This window comes from Emys orbicularis, chromosome 1 (genome assembly GCF_028017835.1).
Source record: "Emys orbicularis isolate rEmyOrb1 chromosome 1, rEmyOrb1.hap1, whole genome shotgun sequence".
Taxonomy (NCBI): domain Eukaryota; kingdom Metazoa; phylum Chordata; order Testudines; family Emydidae; genus Emys; species Emys orbicularis.
This window is the reverse complement of record NC_088683.1, coordinates 314055075-314070052: the sequence shown is the minus strand read 5'-3', so window position 1 is coordinate 314070052 and position 14978 is coordinate 314055075. Positions and strand designations below refer to the sequence as shown.

The following is a 14978-nucleotide window of genomic DNA, read 5'->3' as shown; positions in this document are numbered from 1 at the left end:
AGACAACCTACCCTTCATTAGATTTCACAGTATCCCACAGCTGCAAGCAAAAATATTAGAACTTTGACACACAAACAAAATAAAAAGAAAATGCAGAACCAAAATTCCCAAAATCTATAAGTATCTATTCTGATAATGATCAAACAGGACTTCCTGCAGCCTATTTTAATTAAGGAACTGTTGCATTCAAGTTCATCATAGCTATAAAAGAAAGAATATATTTGTAAGTTATACAGTAGCAATAAAATTATAAGAGGTAAATTGTTAAATGTAGCATGTTCAGCTCCTGCGCCAGAGGGTCAAATTTCAAAGGGTCTCTCTTTTTGCACACAAAATTGGCACATAAAGGTCAAATAATTATATGACTCAGTACTTCACTTTGAGTCAATTGCCATTGGACAGCAAAAATTTTGCGCATGCACCAAAAAGGAGGCTCTTTTGAAACTGGTCCCACAGAGTCTTCTGCTCATGCCATGGCCAAGAGCTGTGATCACATTTCAGATATCATTAATTTGATAGGGAAGATATTAGACAAATGCAGGCTGTTTTTGTGAACTGCCAGCACTGAGCACACACTGTAATTAATATCATAGACTTTTTTATGTTTTGTTAATCTTCTCTCTCCTGGCACGTCCCACAAATGATCATGGAGAAGGACAATGGAGAAGATGGGAGCTAAATTGGGATTATAATCACTTTCCAGTTATGGATCACTTGAAAATAGTACAGCAGAAAAATTCATTTCCATCCCTGGAACGATCGTAAAAATTGCAAATATTGTAAGTGCAAAATAAAAATCCTCACTTTTTTGGTTTGTTTTTGCTTTTTTAATATAAACGATGTGCAGTAATCAGTGGCAGGCAGGCAGGTTTACCTCCCCATTCATCCCTCAAAACACAATTTAACTATGTAAATACAGCAAATATTTACCAAGTAAAGGCCCAATCCTGTAAACCCCCAAATAGCTGTCAATGGGCCTAATCACCTAAAGGTAAAGGTTTGCAGGACCAAAGCCTTAGTAACTAAAGCTATCCCTTCTCCTTAAAACTCTTGTGTTTCTGTAACTTTGCTATTTCACTAATCTTCCCCACTCCCAGAAATGGAGAACAAATATGTCCTTGCCCTGAAATGTTATATAATGGACTTTTATCCCCCATGTAGTTTTATAGTAGCACTTTCAACGCCCCTAAAATAGGGTGTGATGATAAAAATGCTGACAGACCCTAAAACTAATGTTAAATACAAATGGAAATTCTGTCATTTACTTTATCAAAATGTGAATGTTCTTAAAACAAAGATCCTGCTTTTGAGTCCACAAACATTATGAGACCTCCATGAAATAAATACAACATGAAGCACTGTACAAGCATCTAACAATGAATACTTAACACTTTGTGGTAGTCAGGGTTAAAATGGTAATAGAAGCTGATGAAGTTTATAAAAATGCATATACAAAACCGATTAAATATTTCCTAAACATGAAACGGAAAGTGTCTGTCTATACACATCACTCTTCTGCCAAAAAATATGGGACAGAAATGTTTTGTATTCAAGGTACTCATTAAGCTTTTCTCTTTCTTTAGTAGCACTCTAAGGTGCTAAGCAAATATCTTAAAATGTTCACTTCATCCAGTTAAAATACTGTATAAATGAAGGTTATGAATGCTGCCAGATTTTAGATTCTGCAAATTTTTAGGTAGGCTATATAACAAAGTAGACTTTAATTATAAGAACAAAATAGCTTTATAACTATTCCAAATATTCTCTCAAGTCCAACGATAACATTCATTAATCTGGAAATCAGACCCACAAATATCTCTGCATAAATTTACATAATAAAAAGATCAGTAACATACCAATTGCCATTTAATCTATTGTTTGTTTTGAACATTTGACTATTCAATGAGCTTAGCTGGATCTTATTTACCAGGCCTCTCTTTTCTCATATGAAATGTGTATCAATTTTAACAAATACAAGGCAGTTCATACAGCTGCAAAACAAAGTCCACATTTATCTCAATTCATCAGTTCAGCAGAACACGGGTAACTTTAATAAAAGTTAAACTTACTTAGGGCATGAGACCACCACAGTATTACAAAAAGTTTTTAGGTTTTTTTTGGACCAAATAGGTATTTAAAAAAAAAAAAACACAATTCTCCATCTACAGCTCATACTGTACAAAAACCGAAAGCACAACATGATGCAAAAAGTATTTTCTGTGATTATATGGTGTAGTGAATTTGGCACTTCAGAGTAATGAAATTTCCAATGGCACAGTTCTTATCTACAGCAGCACATAACCTGCAAACACTGGGCAAACATCCTGTACAGGAAAAGTCTGTTTGCTGCCAATTCTGACAAAAGGAAAAAATGAGAACAGTTTTATCAAGAAAACTAAAAGAAGGGCGAAGGACATCTTTGGACTACTTTTCTCAGTTCCTGTTGTCAGACAAGTCTGAAGAGCTTTAAACTGTAGCCTAGGAAAAAAACAGAAAAAACACAATGAAACAAAATACAAAAGTAATGTTCACAAAAAAGATATAGAATACGTGCTCCAAATAGCTCTAAGTCAGACAATAATGAAAACTTCCACTTTGTTATTTTATATATTTATTTATTTTACTACTACTAGCTAGATGTCCAAAACTACTACTCTACCTGTCCAAATAAACGCTAGAAGTCTGTATTTGGTATCCTCATTGCATATGCATAAGTCTAATGTCATTTACAACCCATTAAAAAAGCTAGCAAGTTAGACAACAAAGTGATGGTAGATGCAGGCACATGACACTGGAAACCATTAAAGCTTTAAGCATTTCCAAATCTGTTAAAGCCTGTACTTTTCCTTTAAACTCATTTTCAGATTATAATTTTTAAAATAGTATGAGAATTTACCTTGCACTAACTCCTAGCCCGACACCCAGCTGTGTGTGGTAGTCTTTACACTGTGTGGAAAACTTTGGTTAGGCAACACACTGTCAAAGTTAAAATCTAATGTTTCTCCATCCATAAGGTCATTACGAATAATTGACTCCATGTCACAGTCCAACCGTTCAATTAACATGTCATCTAAGTCACTGGGAAGCTTCTCCTGATGGAGAGAAACAATTCCCACTCTTCCATAGCCATTGCAACTGTTAACAGCAGCATAAGGGTTAATTGTATTCATATGCATTGGGTGACTCATAGGCACTTGTAATGAAGTTTTCACCGTGGACAAACGATTTAAACCTGAAGTATGTGACATGGCGTTCACTGTGTGTGACAAGGCACGACCATTAACTGCAACTGTTGGCTGATTACGTCCTTGGTGTGGGTGGGCACTGGGAGTCATCATTTTGTTGTGGGATGGTTGATTACCATATGTTGACATCACTGAATCTGTGACCATCAGCACATTTTGGCCCAATACTCTACCACTAGGTTGAGAAACACCAGTATCTACTGATGTCAAGATATCATTGTGCGGCGGAGAATCAGAAGTTAGTAACTCCTTCAGGAGTCCTGCAGGACAGTTATATTGGCTGATCGTTCCATAGCTTGATTTACTGTCTTGAAGAGTTTGCATAGGCATCTGGGGCAAAGAGTTCATGCTAGCTTGAGCATATGTAAATTTTCGGTAGTCTGGATTTGGTGAACCTATACTTGTGGTTGGTGATGCAAATGAATAACCTGGTGTTTGCTGCATCATTGTAGCTGGTGAAGACTGGGTCGATACGGTCAGGGATGTACTAGGTGACAAGAGGTTGAGATTATCCAAAAGATTCTCCATATTTTCAGAATTGCTCATCTCTGAAAGGCTGGGTAGAGTAGAAGCCATTTTGGTAGCTGATGAAGGATATACCATAGAGTGCACATCCCCATCTCCAAGGTCATCTTGTTCTGGCAAGATTGGAGAAAGCCTTCCACTAATTGTACTAGCATTAGAGCTAGTTCTAGGTCTAAAGGTACTCCAGTTATCAAAGTCATCATTACTGTGTGAGCTGGGGCTTGCAGGCCACTTTGAAAACTGTGCTCCTGGGCTGTCTCCATTTCCTTCTTGGCCTGACTGAAGGGCTGCCTTTTTCTTGGCAGCTCTTCCTCTGCTTTTCGCGAACTTGCTGTTGTTGTCCATGGACGCTGCTCTTCTCCTAGGTGACTTTCCACTCTTTCCTCCTTCAGGGTTGAGCATCCACCAAGAACTTTTTCCTGTTCCTTCATTCTGCACCCTGATAAACTTACTGTGCAGCGACAGGTTATGACGAATTGAATTCTGAAAGATAAAATATGGGATAAGAAATGGGCCAGTTCTCTTTATCTCAACATGTAACACTTAAATGAGCAGGCCATTCTAACGCTACTTGTGTGAAAGAGGCTATAAAAATAACTGATTGAATTACTGTACAAAACTGAAGTTTCCAAAACACCAAACTTTTAACTGCTGTACCCAGTATCTTTTTTTTAGAAAAGGAATATTTTGCTTAATACCCTTAATGTAACCTATATTTCAAAACATTTTGTGCATCAAATCTCCTTAAAACACAGCCAGTGGAACTACTAGCAGGTTCTGCTAGAAATCCTTATTTACATGATTTTAACTCCTCCATAGGAGAAAAGAAAAATCCCTTCAATGTTTCATTTAGTTTGAAAACGTAAGTGTAATGGTAAAGATTGGAAGGGTGCTAGTTTAGAAATATACGTATTGGTTCAAAACTGGCTTAAACAAGTTAGCCATGCTTTGTCATATAATTTATCATATGGTTTAATTGTATGTGACATGATAACAAGAAGAAGAAATTGGCATGTGCCAAAGGCATCAATTTGAAACGTAAGAGGACACCAAAATCAGAAAAATTCACTGAAGAACTGGTTCTCAACTTGATTGTACGAGTCCCTGCTAATGTATAGCCTGCATTTAGGCAATTTTATTAAACAAATGTATTTTTTAACCTGTACATGAGCAACTGTTTCATTTCTATCTATCTGTCCATCTCATCACACATACTACCTGGCAGTAATATCACAGCTTCAGGAGGGTTACTGCTAAACAAAGAAAATTTGAATAATTATACTTTTGTGACAAAATATGTATTAACACAACAAACAGTTTATTCACCGGTTCAAAAATTTACCCTTTACAAAAACGCCTAAACGCAGGGCCTCATACGAGACTGGATTCATTACAATAAAGTTGTAAAAACCTATTTTTCTGTAATACTTCTTTTTTATTTTAAATAAAACTCAAAAATTATGCTAGAAACATGGGATTGCTGTAAGACAGCAACTACAAGGAAATCCAGAGTTTATTAATATCAATGTTGTGGATAGCACTATAAAGCTAAAGCACGACCCAGCCTCAACAATACAATCATGTAAGCCCCAACCTGCAAACACACACAAGTAGTCCCCGTTAAACTCTCAGAGTCTATTCACATGCATAAGTAATTTCAGGATAAGGTCTCAAGTTAAACAGATAAAAATTGCAATTGCTAAACAATGAGGAAAGAGGGAAGACAAACAGCAGAAAGGAAACATGACTCATGGCGAGTTAAACTTCATCCTTAAAACCATCTTTTTCTCCTTCAACATTTTAGTATGTGAAATTAACCATTCTAATACCCAAAGGCACAAGAGTTAAAGGATGACTGTACTTCTGCAAAGAGAAGAGACTGCTCAAATCTTCAATAGAGCCACTGGAGCTTCTAGTCACCTTCTGAGACATGAATGGCTTCAGAAAAGCCACTGACCCCAGGAGATCCACAGCCAGCCAGAGAACACACTGAAATCTCATGCCGTTGATAAGCAATTTTGCATAGCCTCGCCCAAGGCCCCCATTCCTGCTGAAGGTAAGAGGTAGCGTGTCTACCTAAATGTTCCTGGTATTCTTCCTCAAGTACATGAGCCAAGATCAAGGGGTGGTGGGGGGGAGATGAAGCATCAGGTAGGAACCCAATAACTGAGGATGCCACATGAGGAATAGGGGACAGCATCCCCAAAAGACCATCCTCATGCTAAGGCCATCTGGCAGCTGGACACTGATAGGTGGAGGACAGACAAGTCTCCAGCTGCACTTTCTCCAGTCCTGACCAACCCAGGGACCTTTTCCCCCTCCATATGCTGCTGCAGGGCCACAGCCCTGTTACAATTGTGGTCAAGCGGGCCTAGCCCCAGTTGTGAGCTCAATGGCCAGAAACTGTGTGAAAGCTCAAAATGTTACACCACCTACAACAGTGAGTATTGACAGAAAGGGTATGAAGAGATGCAGAAAGACTGGATTAGTGCAAATTAGAGGGCCTATCAATCAGACCCAAGGACTGTCGTGACTTTTAAACAGGAGAATGGAACTGGAAAAGAATGGATCAAAATTGGTGTGCTGGAAATTAGGCCTAATTGGTGGGCAAAATAAGATCTGAGAAGATGGCTTATTCCACCCATCACCCCCTTTTGAGGTACTTAAAGAGAGACTTTAGGGATTAAAATGGCAAAATGGACTCCTTGGGGATTCCCCAGGAAAGGCTGGCAGGTCTCTGCTTCACTCCAGGGATTGTGCCCTTCTCTGGTGAGCCGCAAGGGTCCTTTTGACACTCAGACCTCAAGACACCAATTGGGACACCTGACCACCACTGCTGGACCAGCGAGAACCATGGATTGATATATGTGAGATTCTGCTCTGTCCTTCCTTCCCTTGTGTGTTCCTTCCTGTCCTCCTATCTTCTCTCTCTCCCCCAGCTTTTCAACTGCACCAGCACAATGGAATAAGATGGCCCATCCAGCCCTGCCCAGCCTGAGACGGTCTGGTGAAAGAGGAACCTGACCAAGGCAGCCAGATGACATCCCATAGCAGGGAAGCAAGCCAGGGTCTAGAGCAAGAGCTGTCGTGAGTGGCCTGACAGCTCAAAGCATCTGCCTATGACTGACCAGCCACCTCGAGACATGAGAACATCAACAAAAAGTCACATTCCTCCACCTTTACTATCTCTTCTTTTCCCCTTGTTTCTGGTTTGTCAAAGGCAGGAAAAGTAACCACCAGTCACAGGGTCAACTCAAAATTTTACAGGAGAACTAACCCTATCTTCCCCACAAAGGATTATTTCACAAAATAAGAGAATAACCAATATCTTCTCTCTGAAAAAGGAACTTTTAATCACAATTAATCACACTGAGTGGTTAAGCCAAACAACTTCATTTCCAAAATGCTTTATGTTTTATTTTTTATTCTCTCTCTCTCGTGTATTCTAATCAATACATTTCTAAATTCTGGCGTGACATTTCTAACGTTTGCCAGGAGACTAACCAGACTGAGGTCTATGTACTCAAAACCCTGAGACATTTTAAAGTGCTTAGTGTTATACACTGACAGGGCCACGTTAACATTTTGTCTCTTTGGGCCCACTTATTCCTCTGAAATTAAGACAACCCCCGTTTTCTCAAAGTTACCATCACTCAGCTAATGAGTAAATCTCACTGCCTGTAGCAACACCCAGATGGAAGAGGTTAGCTTGCTGACTTGGTTGAGACCACAGAAGGCAACTTGAGTATTGTCTCTCAACCATCTGAAGTCTCTAGCTGCTATGGAACCGGTCAGAGGATTCTCTTTGTGGGGAGGGGCTCTACCACATGTGGAGATGAGCAAATACTGATGTCCCAGCTCTTCAACACCAATCTCTTTTTATTCAGCTCCTGGGGCCAAAGAAAACAGTTTAAGGAGGGTGGCCTGTTCTCTTATTGTCTGAAGGAGAAAGACAGAAGCCAGCAAGGGCAGCAATACTTTCCTGGCAATGGCTCTAGCAACTTGGAGCATCTCAAGAGGCACATTGCCCCTCTTTTTCCATGCAACGGTGGCAGAGGCAGACCTACACGCAGGTGGAGGTACAAAATGCTGCCAGCGAGTCAGCAGTGGCAGGCTCCTCTCCCACGCTAACTGCTGGAGATGCTTTCAGGGTCAGTTACACTGAAGATCTTCAAGATTTCAAAACAAAGCTAGCAGTAAGCTGCCAAAGGCTCTGCTGCAAATGCGAGCCGCCTCACTGCTGCAAACGTGAGCCACCTCACTGCTGCAGAGAATCTAGAAGAATTTTAGAAACAAAAAAAGTTTAAATTGTTTTTTTTAAAAGTAAAAAGTAATCCAATTAAAAATACATATCAATATTAATGCCAGAATTTCCACCCTCCATTGTGAAGGGGATGGTTTTTTTTGTTCGTTTTAAACAGGCTCTCTAATATGAAATAGTTAGAATGGGGATATGCCCTTCTTTGGCATACTACTTCTTTCATCTCTGATCTGAGGATATGTACTCTAGTTAGAACAGTGGGGATCACCATTTTTTATTCTCATATAAGGGCCCAACCCTCCTAGTGATAATACTGCCTGTCGATGCTGTGTACCTCTTAACCACCATCATCTTTGCTGGGAGTTTAGGGCTCTCAGCACCGTGCTGGACCCAGACTGAATGCCCTTCTCTTCACCACACCTGGCATCTCATCTACTGGCTATAAGCCAATGAGGGCCAAACAACTCCTTTGGCAGTCCAAATGTCACTTTTTGGTTGACCATAAATTTCACTGTTGCCCCTGCTACAGGCTGAACTCACTGTAGATCAGAATATTCAACCAAGGTCTCCTATGTGGCAACAGAGAGTCAATCATTTCAAGTATCTGGATCTCCTAGAAAATCCAGACAAACTCAGTCCTTTGTTACCACTTTTGAGATGTAGCTGAATTAAAGGCTGATAAAATTACAGATTTAGAAATGTTAAAAGAAAATTATTTTGCAAGGCTGTTGATTAAAAGCCTCCTGCACTAGTTCATTTTTATTGTATTTTGTAAACATACTCCATCTTGGCACAGATATTGTTTACTATAAAAAAAAAGCATGAAACACATAAAACACTAGGCCATAGAAATGCAGCAACATTTAACTCCTCCTTCCCTTAAAAAAAAAAAAAGTGTTAAATATTTAAGAAATTACTGCAATTCCTTAGTCATCAAAAATTTTATAAACTGGTATTATTGTACTGAGGACATTTGAGGTCACTCTGAGTAACAGAGCTGTCTCCTAACTTTGCCAACAATAAAAAAAAATTTCCTAACAGGAAAAAGTTTGCAGCACAGAGCTTGTTACATAAATTCCTGTTTTTCACACAGCCAGCAGGACATTAAAGAAGCTATGATTTACTAACTTGGAAAAAGTGTTGAAGAGGTAAAGCTTGTGAAAATATGCACTGCTGTTAAATGATGTTGTGTCTACAGACCTTTGCCAGACACAAACATGACTGATAAAAGTATAGTTTCAGCAATGGAACTTGGCAGCAAGATGAGCAAGTGTGGTTGTCAAGATTCAGAGGCATTCATTTCTGAACCACCAGCCAAGCTCCTATGAATAGCTATTTTGCTGCGGATCACTTTAAAACTGTTTTTTAAAATTTAATTTGAAGTCAAACCTTTAAACTTGATTTGAAAGACATGAAATGCAAATTGTATTTAAACTGATTTTATGTGCAAAAGCGAAGTATGCCAGTTAAATTTCAAAGCATACGAGCTGGAATTTTATCAAAAGCTAATTATGAATATGGTAGGACTGCTGCCACCTGTGGGGTGCTCCTTGGGATTGATTCTATATCTGTGACCCTAAAAGAAAGTTAATGAAGTCTTCAGTTCTATTTGACCTTTTGGGGGGGGGGGGGGGAAAACAAAACTGGCTCTGCTGTATTTCAGTATAGACTATGGTTTATGACTATGCTTGCCATTATTTACTTATTTGAGAGTCAAAGTGTACAACTGTAATTAAAAAATACAGTACTCACTTTGTAATTAGCAAATAGCAGCTAATAAAATTTAGGAGGACCCGTGGAAGCTATTTGTTTCTGTCAGTGCACAAATTTTTTCAGCTATAATTTACTTCAACTAATTTTAAAATGAGGTAAAAATCTCTCAATCCCCCTCCCCTTTCCCCTGTGACACAGTGAGTTCAGCTGCTAATATACTGAATTTAAGGCAAGGATACGAATGTGTTAAAAAAAACAAGCAATCCAAAATTAATTGGCAGATGCCTGAAAACTATACCTTTCTTCGTTTTCCAGACTTCTCTAAAGGGAGAATACCCCCTGCCCCCCCTTTTTTTGGTTAGATTTCACATTGTTTGCAAAATAAACTGTTCTCTGAAGTCATATTTTTTGTTAACTGGGTGGAGCAAGGGACATTTGAGAAAACATCTCCACTGCAGTATATCCGGATTAATAAATATGGACAAGCCTACAAGCTTAAGAGAAATATGTACAATTAGGTTGGTTTTATTTTCTCCATACTGAAAGATGATGCAAACATGGGACTGAGAAGTAGGAAAGATAGGTAACTTACCCGACAAGAACTATGGTTCAAGATGTTGTCAATGTGCATCCCACTATAGCCACGCGTGCACCTTATGTGCATAAGATCGAAGTGTTTTGAATAGCACTGGCCATTAGAGCTGTGCATGCATCCTCTGCCTCCTCATGATATCTTACAAGTCCATAAACGGTGGGGCAGCCACAATCCTTCCTCAGTTCCCCTCACAACTGTCAGTGGCCTGGCCTGGACAGGAATGTCTCTGGGGAGAATGATCTCTTCCTGTTCCTAGAGTGTACTGGAGATCGGCTGCTAGAAGAATGAAAAGGGCAAACCCCAATACATCCTGTAGGGCCCCAGCAACACGCCATAAGGATGTGGCAGACTTGTTTGACATTAGCTAGTCAACGCCATTCCTGATGGAGCAGCAGCAGAGCCCAGTAGGGAGAGCCCATGGGTCTTTCAGTGGTGCCACCTATGGATCTCAGATGAGAGGGTTATTTGCTTAAAGGAGGTGAGTACATATGCCTTGGTGATCAAATGAAAGAGTAGATTTCCTTTTGAGGTGGCACTAAGGTATATGGTGCTCTCAGCACCAGGATCTTCACTGGTACCAGTAAGTGCCTCTGTATCAAAACAGAATCTGGTTCTTGTAGGAGCATATCAAGTAGCCTTGGTTCAGGTGTAGGCGTTGATGCTGCATCCTTGGATCACTGGCACTGGGGTTGGTGTTGGAGGCATTTTTCTGTCCCGCAGACCACTCTGTATTACCAGCTCTCCATGCCACCCGGGGCTTAGTGGTTCTCTCTCGGGAGGCCTTAAGAAGACTGACCATGTGTGAAGGCACTGAGCGACACCTGGATTCTCTGCCTCTGTGTTCAGTGGCCTCTCTTGGTGCTGGACTTCAGTAGTGGAGATATCAGCATCTGTTAGGTGCTGGTGTGGTCTTCTCTGCTGGTGGGTTCTGCTTTGGTGCTGGTATCAGTGCTAATGCTGGTCTTCGGTGTCATGTTTGCCAGATGGGAAGCTAGACAAAGCTGGTGACTTTCTCTTCTCCATGTGAAGAAACCTCATAAATTGTTCCAAGAGATTAAGTTTTTGGTGGCACTGGAACAATTTTTATAGTGATTGTGCTGAGAGCCATTGAACCAAACTGTAAACCCTGCATACAATGGAAACCACTTCAAGTCAGGGCGTGCTGCCGCCATCACCCCTAGTTCCAGCAGCCTTGTGTCAACCTCACATCTTGTGACTTACACGTTCTCACTATGAACAACAGGCATACTGAGCATCTACTCATTATATGGGACGCTCCTGGACAAAAGAGGCATCTGCTGAGCTCATTTTTCAGTGGGATTAATCTGTCACAGGAAGGCAGGGCTTGGAGCCCACATGCTCACCATTTGCCGTGTTGAGGTGTCTTATACAGAAAATCTTATGGTAGAGTGGGGGAGCCTGATCACCTAATTTTTAGTTCAGACAGATCAAATTCATTCGCAGCAGTTCTTCACAGATGAAACAAAAGAGTTTTGAAGGAGTTTGGGAAGATGTAGTTGAGGCTACAGACTAGCAGGTTGGACACTCGCTGGTGTCTGTGTGGCTGCCGTGGTTAGTAAGAAGGAACTGAGGGTCACAGCTGCCCTGTCCATTAGGCCCTCCCACAGAAACACAAGGAGGCAGAGAGCGCATGAAAACCCCCAATGGGCATGGCTCTTCAAAAAACTGATCTCGCATGCACGTGCACCTACAGCAGGATCCACATCGACATTCTACAAAGAGCTTCAGATATCTAATTCCACATCTGCCACTAACTCACTGGGGGGCGTTGGGCAGGTAACAGAAACCTCACTATCTCCAGTTTTCCAATTTGTAAAACTGGGTTGATAACATTTTCCGATTTGCCTCACAGGGGATGAGGAAAGGATCAATGCAAACACGCTAGAACTGTAAAACATTATATAAGCATTAAGTATAACAGTAACGATATAGAATGTACACACATGCAAATACAGAGAAAGGAACGGTAATGCATCCGTTCCAAACTCATGCTGATATAATCCCGCTATCATGTCACACTTACTTATTTCTATAGTGAAATATGTAGATCATCCAAGTTAGTGCAAATTAAACCTTTATAACTACTCTTTGTATAAAAAGGATTCCCAGCTTCATACTGAGTGTAATATGAATATATTGTACACTATGTACATGAATATTTGCTAATATATTGTTTTACTTTTAATGAGAATAAGATTGTGCTGGAGGGAATGTAACATAGGACAATCAGAATTATTTGCGGTAAAAGCACAGTAATGATCGCTAGAGACATTTGTGAGATATAGAAAGGCAGTCCCCTCCATTAAAAAAAAATTCAGCCTACATTAAGATTTAAAATTAAATTTTGTGCAAGCTTTATAAGAGCTACCATCAACACAACTACATGGGGAAAATACCAACAAATACTACAGAGTGGTGAATGCTGAAGATTCAATTAAAGAAAATTAATCTTTGATTGGATGCAGTATCTTAACTGGATACTTTATATAAACAGACTTTGCTTAGAATTGAGATTCATAAAATATTGAACTAGGATATAAATAAAAACAGACTACAAAAGATTCTGAGATTTGCAGAATAGCTGTGAAGGATGACACTATATATTAATAAAGTCGCAGAATAATGATCCAGTGCCAGAATCCCTAGAAATCATTTTAAAATATTGTTCCACGACTATTATGGGAGACTAATGGGTGTGGCTTTTTTGTTTTGTTTCTCCAGACTGCAGGAATGATTATGATCACTCAGACAAAAATGTTAATCACTAATTTCCTGTTTAACAGACAGCCTATTTCACCTTTGCCACTCTCTCCAGTTACACCCAAGTCATCACAAATAGAGAGTGTGGGACTGTTTACAGAAAACAGTTTTTTTTTTTTTTTTTTTTTTTTTAAGGCAGCTTAAACTGAAGTGTTTTAGCTCCAATTATCATGCAGAAGTTCTCATGTGAACCAAATATATCAATTCTATTTGACTACAGAGGACTCTTAAAATACTAGAAACACCCTCCCACCCAGAAGATGCAATAGAGTGGGAGTCTAATCTTAATGTATGCCTATAAAATGAAAAATATATTGAAATCTGAAAATAAAATGTCATTACCTTGTCTTTATTATGTTAGGCTAAGTTAACACTGGGAGGGCTTTCGGGAAAGGAAAATCATAGGGATTAAAAAATAGGCCATCACATTAGGGCTTTGGGAGTAAACTGCCATAAAAATACAAGTTTTTGTTTAGGCGCCCATATTAGGTGAAAGGTAACTACCCGGGAGAAAGCCTGATGTAGTAGCTGGTCATCTCTCTCTGTAGAGATAGAGCCTGTCCCCAGTTGGGGTCTTCTTTAGGCTGCTTTGGTTGAAAGTCAAACATTTTGCTTTGAGGTCAATGAAGACTGATCTGAAAATTCTCCTTTATTGGAGAATCAGGCACTCCTGGGCCTGGTACCATCTGCCTCTGGAATTGGTTATCCCTTCTGCTGTACCTTGTGGAGAAAGAGCTATGAAAAGACTCTTTGATCTTATAAAGCAGCTGGTGCTCCCTCCTGTGCTGCCTAGAGGAGGGGAGTGTCTTTTTATTCTTGTTGGAGGACTCTGCCATTACCTTGTCCATTGACTCACCAAGCAACTTTCTTGTCAGTGTATTTTCCTGAATGTCATAGTTCCACGTATGGAGCCATATACACCTACGAGATACCATGTGGTACCCTACCACTCTAGACAAAAAGCAAAGAGTCTCTATGGATGCATCTGATGTATGAGACAGCAAATAACTGTCTGAGTGGGTCTCAGTCTGTGGGTCTTCTCACCTTGTAGAAACAATCCATCCAGTAGCACCTATCTCCATGCTAGAACCTCTCTGCAAAGCATGTGGATGTCGATGATGCTCTTGAGGCCGCTAACGTGGACTCAGTTTCCTCTCAGGGATGAGTCCCCCCTATCCTGCCTGTGGAGTCCTTCGGAAGGAAATCTCCCTCATTAGGAATTGCTGTTTCCTTTACTAACGATGATAAGGTTCCTTAGGTAGGGTGACCAAATGTGAGGTTACATTGGTGAACACTGCGGATCCTTTGTAGCCTGTCTACTGCAGCATTCAGATTACTGAGAGGCATAGGCACCGACTACATGGGTGCTCCGGGGCTGGAGCACCCACGGGGCAAAATTAGTGGGTGCTCCACAACCACCGGCAGCCAAGCTCCCCCCTCCTCGCCTCCTTCTCCCCTCCCAGTGCTTCCCACCCCCGCTCCTCCCCCTCCCTCCCAGCGCGTCCTCCCCTCCCCCCGCTGCCCAACAGCTGTTTGGCAGCACTTAGGACTTTCTGGGAGGGATGGGGAGGAGCGGAGACGAGGTAGGCTCAGGGGAGAAGGTGGAGAAGAGGCGGGGCGGGGACTTGGGGAAGGGGGTGGAATGGGGGTGGGAAAAGGTGGGGCAAGGCAGGGGCGGGTCGAGCACCCACCAGGCAGAGGGGAAGTCAGCGCCTCTGCTGAGAGGTTCCCACTGTGATCAGATGACATCCTCCAGAGCCAAGAGGATAGGACAATAAAAGTCCTAGTCTGACAAAGCATTTCCTCATTTTGTGCCTGCCTTCTCTCCAGAGCCAGGTCTCCAAGTGATCTGGGGTAG

The 14978-nt window shown here is 40.8% G+C and overlaps 1 protein-coding gene across 1 annotated transcript in view; it reads right to left on the bottom strand.

The window, feature by feature from the left end:
* Window positions 1-540: 540 nt before the first annotated feature.
* Window positions 541-14978, bottom strand: part of FOXO1 (forkhead box O1) — a 93545-nt gene continuing 79107 nt past the window's right edge. The window contains exons 2-3 of the mRNA XM_065408153.1: window positions 2897-4253; window positions 541-2478 (exon numbers count right to left, since the gene is read on the bottom strand). Coding sequence (XP_065264225.1) covers window positions 2910-4253 — 1344 coding nt within the window. The 3' untranslated portion in view covers window positions 541-2478; window positions 2897-2909. The remainder of the gene's footprint in view (window positions 2479-2896; window positions 4254-14978) is intronic.